General features: G+C 38.8%; 1 protein-coding gene across 2 annotated transcripts in view; it reads right to left on the reverse strand.

Moving 5' to 3' along the window:
* Positions 1–1,530: 1,530 nt before the first annotated feature.
* The window catches only part of Sugct (succinyl-CoA:glutarate-CoA transferase), a 738,758-nt gene continuing 727,408 nt past the window's right edge, over positions 1,531–12,880 (reverse strand). The window contains exons 14-15 of one of the 2 annotated variants that reach the window (XM_063233931.1): positions 11,621–11,723; positions 1,531–3,022 (exon numbers count right to left, since the gene is read on the reverse strand). In XM_063233931.1, coding sequence (XP_063090001.1) covers positions 2,974–3,022; positions 11,621–11,723 — 152 coding nt within the window. In that variant the 3' untranslated portion in view covers positions 1,531–2,973. The remainder of the gene's footprint in view (positions 3,023–11,620; positions 11,724–12,880) is intronic. The other variant, XM_063233933.1, reaches the window with a different exon arrangement.

Below are 12,880 nucleotides of genomic sequence, written 5' to 3' on the forward strand. Positions count from 1 at the left end.
CTGGTTTGATGAGTCACTCTGGGAGAAGGCCAATCACAGCATGGAGGTTGGCTCCAGGGGATTGGCAAAAGGAAATGGTACCTTTCCCGTTGAGGGCTGAGGTTGAATCTAATCTCAGTCTGATGGCATGGAAAACCACCTGGTCTGCCTGGCTGGGGAATCCAGGAAAGGGAACAATAATGGTCCCCGAAGAGCAAGACTCATAGGCTAATCTCCACTAAGGCCCTCAGAAGAATCCTCACTGCCAAGTTTCTGAGGAGCCCAGGTGAGGCAAGTGCAAAGAGTGGGAGCTATTTTTTCCTATTTCTTTAAAAGAAAGCATTAGTGGTGGGACAGTGTATTTTTAAGGAGCCAATAAGTGGATGCAGTCCACAAGCTTTGGTTTTTCTCCAGCTCAGGACATATGCTATGGCGTTTTAGACAGCCTTGACTCAGATGGTGAAAATCAAGAGTCCACAAGGTTTATCATCACCTCTTCTTCCACCTGTTTATCTTCTCCATCCTCAACATCTCCATGATGACCAATTTTGCCCCTCTACTACCATTACTATTGTTACCATCACCACTTGGCAGATACCAGTCTTTATATATTGATGTTTATTTTTCATTTAACTTATATAACCAGAACTATTGTCTTTGATAATGAGGAAACCAAAGTTTAAACAGGTCAGGCAATCCAACTAAAGTAACATCTTGTAACCAGAAATCTTTCCCAAATAGGTCTAATGCTAAAGCTGTGCTTTCAATCACTTTGCCAGATGGAAGATTTCCTTTAGGGCAGGAGAGGACAGTTTAGATTAACAAATAAACCCCAAAGTAAATATCAGTTCTGTTCCACATCTCTTACACCCTCAACTATTTTTCTCCTTTGCTTACTCATGAAGTCAGTAACTCCAGTTCACTGCCTGTTTCTACCAGGCAAGAATCAGTTGCCATATTCCTTCTGTTCTGAATTGCTACAGCCAATTCTTGCATTCTGAGCAGGTCACTGTGACATCTGTTTGAAAAGCGCAGGCAAAATGCAATCACTCCTCTCATAATACGGCCACCAGTCCCCACCACCCACCATGGCAGGAAAAGTGGGCCAAATAACACTGAGGCTAAACCGGGCATCTGCTATGTTTGTCAACATGACACCAAGAGCCTATGACAGGGAACTGAGTCCAGGAGCACAGTCATAATGGGATGCCCAGCTCTCCAGGGATCCAGAAGCACTGGTCCTCTTGCTTGGAGGTTATGTATAAAGAAACATAGATGAGCCTGGAGGCTTAAAGTATAATTTTCAATCATGAAGTAGAAGGAGTTAATGTTGATGTGAACACTTACAGGAGACATTCTGTTAAAGGTTCTTGAAATCTTTTTTCTGCTGATGCCAGCAGCTGAGGAGAGGATTGGCCAGGTATCCGTTTCCAATTGTTGGCTTGAAAAATGTTCCAGTGTGCTCTTCAAGCATAAACACCTTGGAATTGGCCTGATCCTACTCAGTGCATCAAGTGTCAGGAAAGCTGAACATAAATCTTGAACAGGGTGTGGATTCTTTGACAGTCAGATTTATTTTTCACTTAAGTAATACAGAAAATGTGGAAGTCCAGACTTATTTTATAAGCAGTAATTGTAATATTTCCCTGTCTGGATCAAACTTGTCATTGTAGAACATGTCTATCACTTAAAATCCAGACACTTGAACTGACTGGAGACCTTAGCTGTGGCTATGTATCTATGTGCCTTTCAGGGAACATTCCAGATCCAAACCACAATAGAGATTTGTCATATTTCATATTAGAATAATTCAGTCAAAGCATTTATATTTTGAAATTTTCAAATAGAAAAAGTATATCTTGGAAATTCCCACCCTGAATTTCTGGAAGTCCTACAATTTATAACAATTAAAGCAGCTAACATGTAATAAGGTCTTGTGCTGTAATAATAATTTTGCATGTGTTATCTCATGTTATCATCATGACAACCTCATGTGACAAATAGATATATTATCCCTGTATTACAAAAGATTCTGATAGAGAAGTTTAGAAACTTTTCTAAGTTCATAGAGACTATGTGTCAGAATGAAAACCTGACCCTCGACAGTTGGACTTCAGGACCCATATCATTAGTTTCCATGTGTTGCTACATGGAAGCAAAATAAAGACACAAAGAGTCCCAGCTGAATCATAGATTTCTATACTCCAACCCCTAAGACCATTAAAATCATACAGGAAGTCCAGTTATAAAAATAAATGGCAATGGAGTTACTAGAGCCAATGTTCCAAGCCACCAAAGGCATACTGGTCTTTATTCCAAATATACATGGGGAAGGTCTTCACCTTGTGCAGTTCACAAGCTGCACAGATACCTAATTTATAAGCCTGTATCATTAAAGCAAGACACAAACTGAGATTGGGAATGTGAAGTCCTGATTGCCTTGCTGTACTGTTATTTGCTGTTAAACAAAACAACTAAATCAGGGGGATAGTCTGAGAGTGGATTCTCAAGACGATTCCCCACTAGCCACTGGGGACAACTGTCAAGTCAAGACTGAGGGCAGCAAGGGGGCTTTCAGCATGAGCCACATGTACTGGGACTTCGGGAATCTTTTCATCAAGAGACAAAGATAGGTTCAGATTTTAAACTTCCAAACCATAGGGGATGAATCATTCTAAGAAATAACTGAGAATAAAACATTGATTCTAGAATAATCTGAAGTATTTAATCTGGTTTTATCTAGTTCTAATTACTCTTTTTCCTTTTACTTACTTTAAAATTGAACCAAGAAATTATTACTGATGGTTCGTTTTCACCAAGTGAATTTATACAGTTTCAGAAAGGCCAATCTTTACCTGTAGCATCTTTATTATTTTGATCTGAATGCAATGAATAGGAGATTTCACATGTACTTATTGTAGCACCAATCTAAGAACTTTATTGTGTGGACATCTACAGTCATCTTTTACTAGTAATAGTAGAGATCTTGGAGGTTCATAGACACTCAGCAGAATCTAGATGTGTGTTCCAAACAGTGCACAGTCTGCAAAAAAAACAGGAAAAGTTTTGTAGGATGAGGAAGCTCAAATAGTGATAAAAAATTCAGTTCATTGAGAAAATAGACACAAGGACCCCTGCTCCACAAAACTGCTTTATTTTGATCACTTGTGGAGAGGAATAAACAGAGCATTGTATAAAACTATACAGGGCAGACTTTGAGGAGCTTCAACTGCAGTTTGTTATTTCGAAATTTCTAATGAATTTTTCCTCTGTGCTGATCAGCCCAGTGGGTCCTCTGTGGATGCCTGGTATGCTCTGGAAGACTTTCCTCTCTCCTCTCTGTGGAAGATTTAGTGAATTGTTCTCTGTAACAAGGACATTTCGTGACTTCTAAGACTGTCTAAAAGGAAATCAGCACGCAAATAAAGGCATAAGAAGGGGAACTTTGTCAAGGGATTTAGACAATTAGAGCTACTGTTAGTTTACTTAGCAGACTGTATAACACTCTTTCTTTGGTGGCTTTTGCGTGTGTCTTTTTGCTACAATCATCCTTAATGTTTAGATTACACTGTTTTTAGGGGTTACAATGCAATCTGTCCTGTTATTCCTTTTGTGTTCTGTTTCTCTGAGCTGGGAGTGAAGCATTCGGAATAAACATATTTCTTGTACCAATAGGATCCTGCCTTGATCATCTGTAAATCAATTCTGCACAATAGAAGCCAGTGTCAACTTCCACTGACAGGAAGTCACTGTCACTAAGATCTGAAAAAGAGACCCTGGGTGGTCTCTTAGCCAACTCCTTTTCTTTGCCCACAACTATATTAAGAAAGGATCAAGCAGTATCCTCTTTTATACCAGGCCACAGAGCTACCTGCACCTCCCAGCTCATACATCAGAAGAAGCAACTCATCAGAAATAATGCAGCTGTCATTCAGAGAGGCCGTTTTTGCAAGCCTCACAAATGTGTGTCTGAGTCTTATGACAGGGGACAGTGGGTTCAATTTGAAAAAGACGCTTCCCTAAAATCTTTTCAATCATTGCGTGCCCAAGAGGATTGCATTTCTACTCATGTAATGAAATGAAATACAAATAAGAAAGAAAGGAATTCTTCCCACTTCAAAGGGGACAAGAGCAGCTTTAGCACATTAGGCTATGTGGCAAACATAGCAGAGCTATGTTCCACAGAAGTGGCAGGTAATGGCTTCAAGGCGGCAGAGGCTTTGAGTGATGGGTTAATGATGGTTAAATGCATGTTTCTGAGAACATGGGAGCACAGATTGTTATCTATGAGAACATAAGGGTGATTTGAAGAAAGTTAAATGCCTACTAACATAGGATGAAATACGTCAAGGAGAAGGGAAGAGATTTACTGTTTTATGCTTTAAAGTATCAGTCTACACTGGTCTGAGGTATATAAGTTTGTAAAATTTGTTCTCATCGTCATTCTTCATAGCTTCTAAGGATCACATGCTTGCAGGTCATTCTCTCTGATCTCACACACACAAAAAAACTCACATCCAAAGGATCTTCTATAGTTTCATAATCATTCTTCTCTTTCAGACTAGAGAGAGACTCTGTATGGCTATCTCCGTGGTCTCACAAAGAACCTCCCTCTATTAGCTCTATTTCTTTGTCCTGCCATGAAACACTGGTGCTTCACAGGTCACCGATTCATAAATCATTTGAGCTGGAAGGTACCCAAGAGATTTCCTAAACCATCTTTACTAAAATCTTTCTCAAATGAAAGTTTATTCAGATCTAAAAATATACCTAAGTTCTTACCACAGTAGTTTGATCATAACATTTGATTGATCTTACTTGGTAAATGAAGACAGATGAGAGAAAAAATGTAATTTTTCAGTTCCTAATGGAATGATAGCAGTAGGTCAGCAATGGCAAACTTCAGAGATGATTGCCCAAAGAGCAACTCGAAACCTACTTATTTATTGCAAAGCGCCAACACTTCAATTAAACCTGAATATTGAAGTTGCAGTTTAGAAAAAATAAATCATACATTAACATCTTTTGCCTTAAAAGTAAAACAGATGACATGTGTGCCATAGGTTTCCCACCACTGTTCTAGGCAGTAATCATCATTGGGTGCAGAAAGGCTAAGGTGGAAAGTTGACTAGCAATGCTATAATGAGGACCAAGGTTTGCCAGGAGCCCTACTGTTCACTCTTAGCATTGGTGCAAGTGGAACATCAGCTCTGCTGAGGTTTCAGAGGAGGCGTAGAACAGCAGAGACTTCATAGCGTGATGTGTAGCAGCCTTGCCAAGAAAACAATATGAGTTCAAACCTAACTGTTCCTTTACACCTAAATATAAATTTCCAGGCAATATGCAACATAAAAGAAAATACCATGAGGAAACAATCAGACAAATTGAGAATGTGGAATAATCCACAGAGCAAATGTTCTGGTTTTCGCTAACTGATCAAAGGCATGTGCTGTGGATTGTGTTATTGCTCAACTATTCACTCCCTCTTCGTGTAAGAAGATCCCACATTCATGCCTGCTTCCCCCTGGCTGGTTATACCTCATGGATAGGACACATGGCTGCCCCATTCATGGTGTCTGCACCTTACAACTTGCTCTCACCAATGTTAAGTGAGCAGAAGAGATCATGTCATGTAAGAATGGTGCTTTCTCATCTATTTCATTACCAGTTTTTTTTTTAACTGTTTACTTTTCCCAGAAGATGTACTCATGGATAGCCTGAGTTCCAGGATAAGAGGACAAAGGAAGTAGTTGAACCATTGCTAAAGGTGAATGACCCACAATGTGATCCAGAGATAAAAACTCTGCCTTTTCTTGTTACAACTGTTGAGGTTTGGACATCATGGGTATCAAAAGAAATCAAAGTGGGCAAATTCAATATGGAGGAAAATATCTCAAAAGAACTGATACAAAATAAAAGAAATATAAAAGATGTCAACCACTTAAAAACATTTTGTGGACCATGATGGGACCTCACATCATACTATTAAATGTCACTTTTGAAACAATTTAAATGATGTTTGTGAACTATGTAATATTAAAGAGTTAACTTTGTTTCATGTAAGAATGCTCACATTATTTCTGAGTTAGAGATGTATACTGAGATATTTATAGGGCAAATGGAAAGATCTCTGAATTTGTTTTTGAATATTTCAAGGAAAAAGCAAACGGATTGTTAAGATTTTCACAAAATACTAATAATATTTAAAGCTAAATGATAAATAAATGGAGCTTAACATATATTAGCACTAATTTTGTGTATGTTTTAAATTTTTGTTTCAGTAGCACTTTTAAAATCATGGTAAATAAATTAAAAGATATCGGAACAATAACAAAGATGGCATCTGCTACTATCAGATGTAAAAACTGTTAAGTTTCTGGAAGATGCAAATTGTTGGGTGGGTGGTAACTTAGAAAGGAAGGCTGAGAAAGCTCCATCCTAAGGTACTGGGCAGCAGAGCACTTGAAGCGGTGTGGTCTGCTCTGGACAGCCCTGCACAGCACTCAGAATGAGGGAGTAGCTGAAACTCTACAAATCCACAGTTGACTGTATCCCGTCCTCTCACCCACCCACAGAATGGTCCCCTATATAGTGTTTGCCTCCCCAGTGACAAAATAGCAGACATCCTTTCTATTTAAACAAATGAAACAAACGAACAAAAAATGCCTATAAAAAATGAGGACTATGGATGTTAGCAGTGGTGTTTAAGAAGAAAGCACTCTAGGACAGTCTAGCTAGAACTTTGTACTGTAATTTTGTATTTTCTGTTTGGAAGACCCTAAAGGGATGTCCACTAGTTAATCAGCCCAGCAGAAGACACCAGAAACGTCACCACCACTTTACTCTTAAATGTGAATGGATTAATTGGGTCATCATAGACTCATGGAGGTAGGGGCACAAAGAATGCAAAAGATAAATACAGAAACAAGAAATTATTAGGAAATAGAGGATAGTACATTTTTTAAAGGAAAAGGATTTGAAAGGACAATGCTCATAAAACAAGACTAGGAGTCTATGGAAAAGGGGAAGTTAGAATTAAGAAAAGACTGTTGGAAATCAGCATTCAGTCTCAATCTCCACTTTGTCTCATGTAGAGAGAGGAAGTGAGGATGAAGAGGAGGAGTTGGAGCCCAAGAAGATATAACCTAGTCTCCATTAGAAATACAAGAGAAATGGGATACTTTGTATGACTGGAAGGTGAAAGGAATGATGGGTAATAGTGAAGAGCAGTAAAAGCCAAACAAGAAGAAGGTAGAAAAGCCATCTCTCTTAGGATCTTGGATCTGCAGTGTTTCTATCATGTCTGGTTCTGTTGTCATGTGTTTTCAGAATGTGTGGTGTGCACATGTACACATACAATGTGTGGTGTGCACATGTACACATACAACTCAACGTGATGATTATCATCCAAAAATATAAAACCAAACATGACTCAGCACCTTATGAAATAGATCTAAATATCTAATAACTCAGGCAGGCTTTTTTATATCTAGAACTAAAAAATGTTCCTGAAATCTAGTATACATAGGATTTGTCTGCTCTTAGTATATACGAGTTCAGATTCAATAAACAATAATAAAAGTAAAAAGAGAAAGAAAAACAAAGTTTCTCTCATAGTGAAGTAAATTCCTTGGATAAGTTCCTGTCATGTTTGGTTTTGAAAGTTTGAATGATGCAGTTTTTGAATGAGAGCTATGTTTGAATTTTCTTGTAAAAAGGAAAAGTTACTTATGGAGAAAAACTTTAGGATCACACAGACACCACCCACTAAATACATATTCATACCCTGCAGTACATTATTAAAAACTATGTCAAAGTTACTTTCACATGGGCTAAGTTTTAAACATACTTATCAAAGTGTTTTAAACCATTTGGTGGTGATGGGGGTGAGAAGAATATCCAAACATGAACCTAGAAATCTCGTGTAATTTCCAGTAAACATACACAAACACAAACATTGGGGTATGGCATGAAAGATATTTTTAGGAAGCTCCTTGTAAATTGTTTATTACATTTTATCTAAAGATCACTTAATGTTTTGATTACAAGTCATATTTCAAAAGAAACTGTTCATCTGAGCATATCCTTGGGCTAAAGAAAGCTTCAAGCAGGGTTAAAGTAATAATAGATAAAAAGGAGGTAGCCCTCAAAAAGCATACATAGACCTCAACTTTAAATCTGTTGAACCTTGTCCAGGCTATAATGAAAAAAGAAATTCATGTGAAGATTGAAGAATAGAAAAGCTTTTATGAATTCTAGGGAAGGTTATTGTCAAAAGAGGCAAGCTGCTCCCAGGGGAAATTAGAGGCCGGACACTGTAGACTATGGAATGGCTTCAGGGTACTCAGGCGCCCCCTAGAGGAGTGGGGTCATGCATGAGGGGACTGTGGCACAGTTGCCCTTCTCAAGCTTGGCGTCCCTAGAAGGGACACACACACACACACACACACACACACACACACACACACACACACATTCGGCTTTGTGATTTGCTACCCTACCTGAAGGTTTTTCCCACTGCTATCGGTCAATCCACTTTCCCTAAAACTGAGACAACCAGGTGGAATTTGGAAAGAAGTCTCTGGTTTCTGCTGGTGAAACTTTCCTTTCTTCTAAGGCAGAGTCTTTAGACTGATAGAAGGGTAGAAGTCCAATTAAACCCTTCTTCTTACATAGAATTTAAGTCATGGATGGCATTAACATAGGAGTTATTATCTCCCACATGAGTATAATGAGCACGTATTCCCCCATTTTTTAATGTATGACTTTTGTTTTAGAATCTTTGGCATGTCCACCCTCTGTGTGTCTTAGTATGATCCTTCTGTTCTTTGTATGAAATCAATTGACAGATGGTTTCCAGAGTGTGGATTTAAGAAAAGTGTTTTAAGAGTATGGTAGAGTCCGGCTCCTCAACAACAAATGAGAACGCTCCTGCACTCATGTGCTCTGTGAGTGTAAGAAAGTTGCTTACACAATCTAATTGTCAATTTGCCTACTTGGGAAGTGAGGAAAGGATGGTTATGGTTGTACAGTTATTATGATGAGTAATTGAGATAATCTTTGTAAACTTAAGACATTGTCTTGCTCAGAGCTATTATGACTGTAAGGAGCAACCATAAATAAACAACTCAAATTGCCTAAAACAGTAACTAAATGTGTTGTTTCGTGTAAGCTGGAACACTCCAGGAGAGGAAGATTCCACAACAAAATGGTTGACAACTCAGTGACTTGTCAGAGACTCAGTTTTGTTTTGTCTTGTTTTGTTTTGTTTTCTCTCTGTTCAGCATCGACTGAACAGAGTCCCAAAGCTGCTGCTTCTCTTGGCCACATTATAGCCCTCCATGGACAATATAACAGCCACACATGGCCTTAATTCTTGCTCATGTTCAGTGAGAAAGGGTGAAAGAATCTTTTCCAGAAACTTTCCAGAGACTTCCTTCTTCATTTGGGCCACAGTTGGGTCACACACCCATTCTAAATTCATCACCACAAGAGGATCAGTGTCTGGCCCAGACTCTTCTTTTGGGGAGAAACAGATAGAGGGGGATCATTCAAGTACTCTTGAAAGATTAACTTTCATTACCATTATTGTGTACAGTACATGCCTATCTGCGTTTAAGAAAGTTTTTGGAGAGATGCAACTAGTTGTTAACTCAAAGGCATTTTATTTTTATATAACTTTGGATTTCTTTCTACTGGGTATCTATGATGCTTAAAGAGGCTTCTCAGGCTCCTGGCTCCATTTCCCAACGAAACTCTTAGGAAGGAACCACATGTGGACTTCATGTGTGTTGGGGAGGGAAACATAAAATGAAAGATGGTGGAAATCAGCCTAAGGTGAAGCGTATGGCTTCATCAAGGGGATAGCTGGAACTGGCACAGTGGTGCTGTGACTTTCTCACTTTTTATTTCTGCCACTTTTTATACTTTAGGCAACATGGAACTATCTCTCAAAGTCTTCAAACTTCCATACTAAACCCAGAAATTCATTTTTACCAGTGAAGCAATAAATTTTCAAGAATAGATGATCTTCCATATTTCTGATAATGGGAGTTTTACTGACAGTTCAACTCAGCAATTGTTTATTGAACACCAAGTAATTTTCTATTTGGCACCAAGAGCTAAGCAAAATAAAATGAAGTATAAGACATAAACTTTACCCTTAAGAAATTTCTGATCTGTCTCTGAAAATAAAATGTAGAACAGTAAAGTGTTAAACAGAAGAACAAGACAATCTAGAATTCAGATTCCAAGGAAATTGCTACAGCCACTTTAATTGGCCGTGACTAAACTGACCAGGGAGAATCCCATAATTAACTGCAGGGCTGTTTTGCAGATTGACATATGGGCTCAGCCTAAATCTGTAATAGAGACTGATACTTTCCATAGAGCAGGCAGACAGATGGCCTGGTTTTTCAGACTTAACGTCAATTTCTCCCATGTGCTAACTGTAACCACTACCATGACCTTGTATAAATACATATTCTTCCAGAGAAGGATGGATCTTGAAGCCTGCTGAGGTGATAAGTTTCTAGATCCCTAAATACGTGGCAGAGGCTTCTCAGGCTCCTGGCTCCATTTCCCAACAAAACTCTTAGGATCCACAGCTTGAACATGATTGATTTGATTTAAATAACTCAGCACTCTTAGTCCTAAAGAATATACTACGTGGAGAATACACTACACACTCCTGATTCTTACATGCTCATATCATATCAAACATAGAGCTTAGTTGCTCTATGTTTAAGAGCAACTAAGCATGATGAAAATTTTAGAATGACATTAAGAAGTTATACACTAACTTGATCTCAAGCACTATGCAAAAAGGGTATGTTATAAAAATAGGAAAATACACTCTGCCTTCCAAGACATTTGCAATCCAGTAAAACTAACACAACATAGGTACACAGAACAAAATTTAAAGAGCAACATACAAAGGTCTTGTGTCTGATCTAGTCCCTTTCTGTTTCTCAGTCATTAGATAATGAAAGTTAGCTCTTTTGCTCTGGTCTTTTCATCACTGCCTAGGACTTCCTAGTACCCTCCCAGGACCCTCCTCCCAAAGCATGGCAAAGGGTGTCACTTCTTGAGGGGAAACCTGCAGTGAAATCAAAATGCCCATAAAGTGACCTGCTTACCTTCCATAGCCCCCCAAACACTCTGAAATGTGCCTCTCCCCAGACTTACAATCTATCGCTAACACAGGCACCCCCTTCACTACCCAAGTGAACTCTTTAGCTAACTTTGTTGATTTAAGATCTCTACTTCCAAATCACCCCATGCCTGTCCTGCCTCCACATAATCTCCACATGTAATACTCTTCCTGCCTTTATTTATATAAGTCTCTTTTTTCTCTGTATAATGGCACATTTCCTACATAATTACTTTCCCAAACACATCAGATTACAGTTACTCCTATCTATGAATTCCAATAGTACCAGCATTCCTCACGTAGCCGCATAATTTATTATGCAATAAGTTTACTTAAGTGTCTTGTTCCTCAATATGATTTAAAGTCCCTTGTGCCAGTCTTCTCTGTAGGTCTGGAGCCTAACAAACATAGTACCTTTGACATTGCTGTTGGTGGCAAGAATCATGCAAGTTATAGGTATTGAGGAGAACTAATGAAAAAATCACTTACAGAGCCAGGCATGGTGGCACATGCCTGCAATCCCAGTACTTGGGAGGCTGTGGCAGGAGGACTGTCATGAGTTCAAGGCCAGTCTGGACTACATAGTGAAACCCTGTCAAAAAAAAAAAAAAAAAAAAAAAAACCCTTTTTTTTTTTCGAAAAAAAAATCACTTATAGTCATAATGAACTAGAATGAGTTTTACAACACTTACAAGACAAGTAACACTTAAGAGTTGTGCTTGGTTTAGGAGAAAACACAGGAATGAAAGAAGGCCAGTAAGGAGAGGAAAAAAGAGGTGCATGGGTTAAAATGGTGGCTATGGACGTGGAAAAGAATGGACATGGATGGGTGGACCTCGGAGTCTGGCCATGTCCTGATAATGGCGCAAAATCAACAGACTAGTGTAGGAGTCTGGCTTCCAGATGGCCTTCCTGTTGCATATCTTGTAGGTGTAACTTGGTACGGTCTATAGAGCTGACAGTTAGGGCCAAGAAAAAGTCATCATCTAGACTTAAGTTCTATCTTATGACCTTTAAGTATTCTTTTTCCATTCGACTCTATTGAAACATCATTTCCTTCAGTGGGATAATTTTTTCCAATGGGAATTTTTCTTGCTGAGTCTTTTGGGCCTCACTTTAACCTTGTCAAGACAACTGGATAGAATCGAAAATGCTGATTAGCACTTTGCAAATGTATTTATCCTCTTATTCGTGTCATTAGGTTCCCCTCAAAAGTTCCCTATAATAGAGAAGATCTTATGACTTCCAGTTCTGCACATTTTCACGGAGTAGGCAACATTAATCACAGGGTCAGCTAAATTCTGATCCAGTAACTGGCTCTGACTCAAAGGCCCCCTCACCATCAACACATCAGCCTCAATTCACCCCAGTTCTTCTCCAAAGCAGGCATCTACAGAGTGTATACATCAGAGGTGCACACATATGCCATGTTATGCATGGCTTATCCTACTTTCTATTTGTTAACTTTGCAACCACTTTGAATCTCTGCATTTCGAGTCACCAGATAATCACAACTACTGGTAATCCCCCAGGGAGGGTGTCCTTCTGCTTTACATGTCACTATTATTAACTCTCCACCAGTTTTGTCCATACTTAACCCATTCTCTACATATCTAGAGTATGACTCTAAATGAAAGAACCATAATAAGGAAGAAGTAAAAATAAATATCCTAGAAACTATCTCATCAGAGCCCCAGTCTTCAGAATAAACTACAGACAAGAAGATACTGTGGCCTGGCCAGCGTCCCT

The sequence above is a fragment of the Cavia porcellus genome, unplaced genomic scaffold (assembly GCF_034190915.1).
Source record: "Cavia porcellus strain 051 isolate PalLab524CR breed Dunkin Hartley unplaced genomic scaffold, mCavPor4.1 scaffold_23, whole genome shotgun sequence".
In the NCBI taxonomy this organism is placed as follows: domain Eukaryota; kingdom Metazoa; phylum Chordata; class Mammalia; order Rodentia; family Caviidae; genus Cavia; species Cavia porcellus.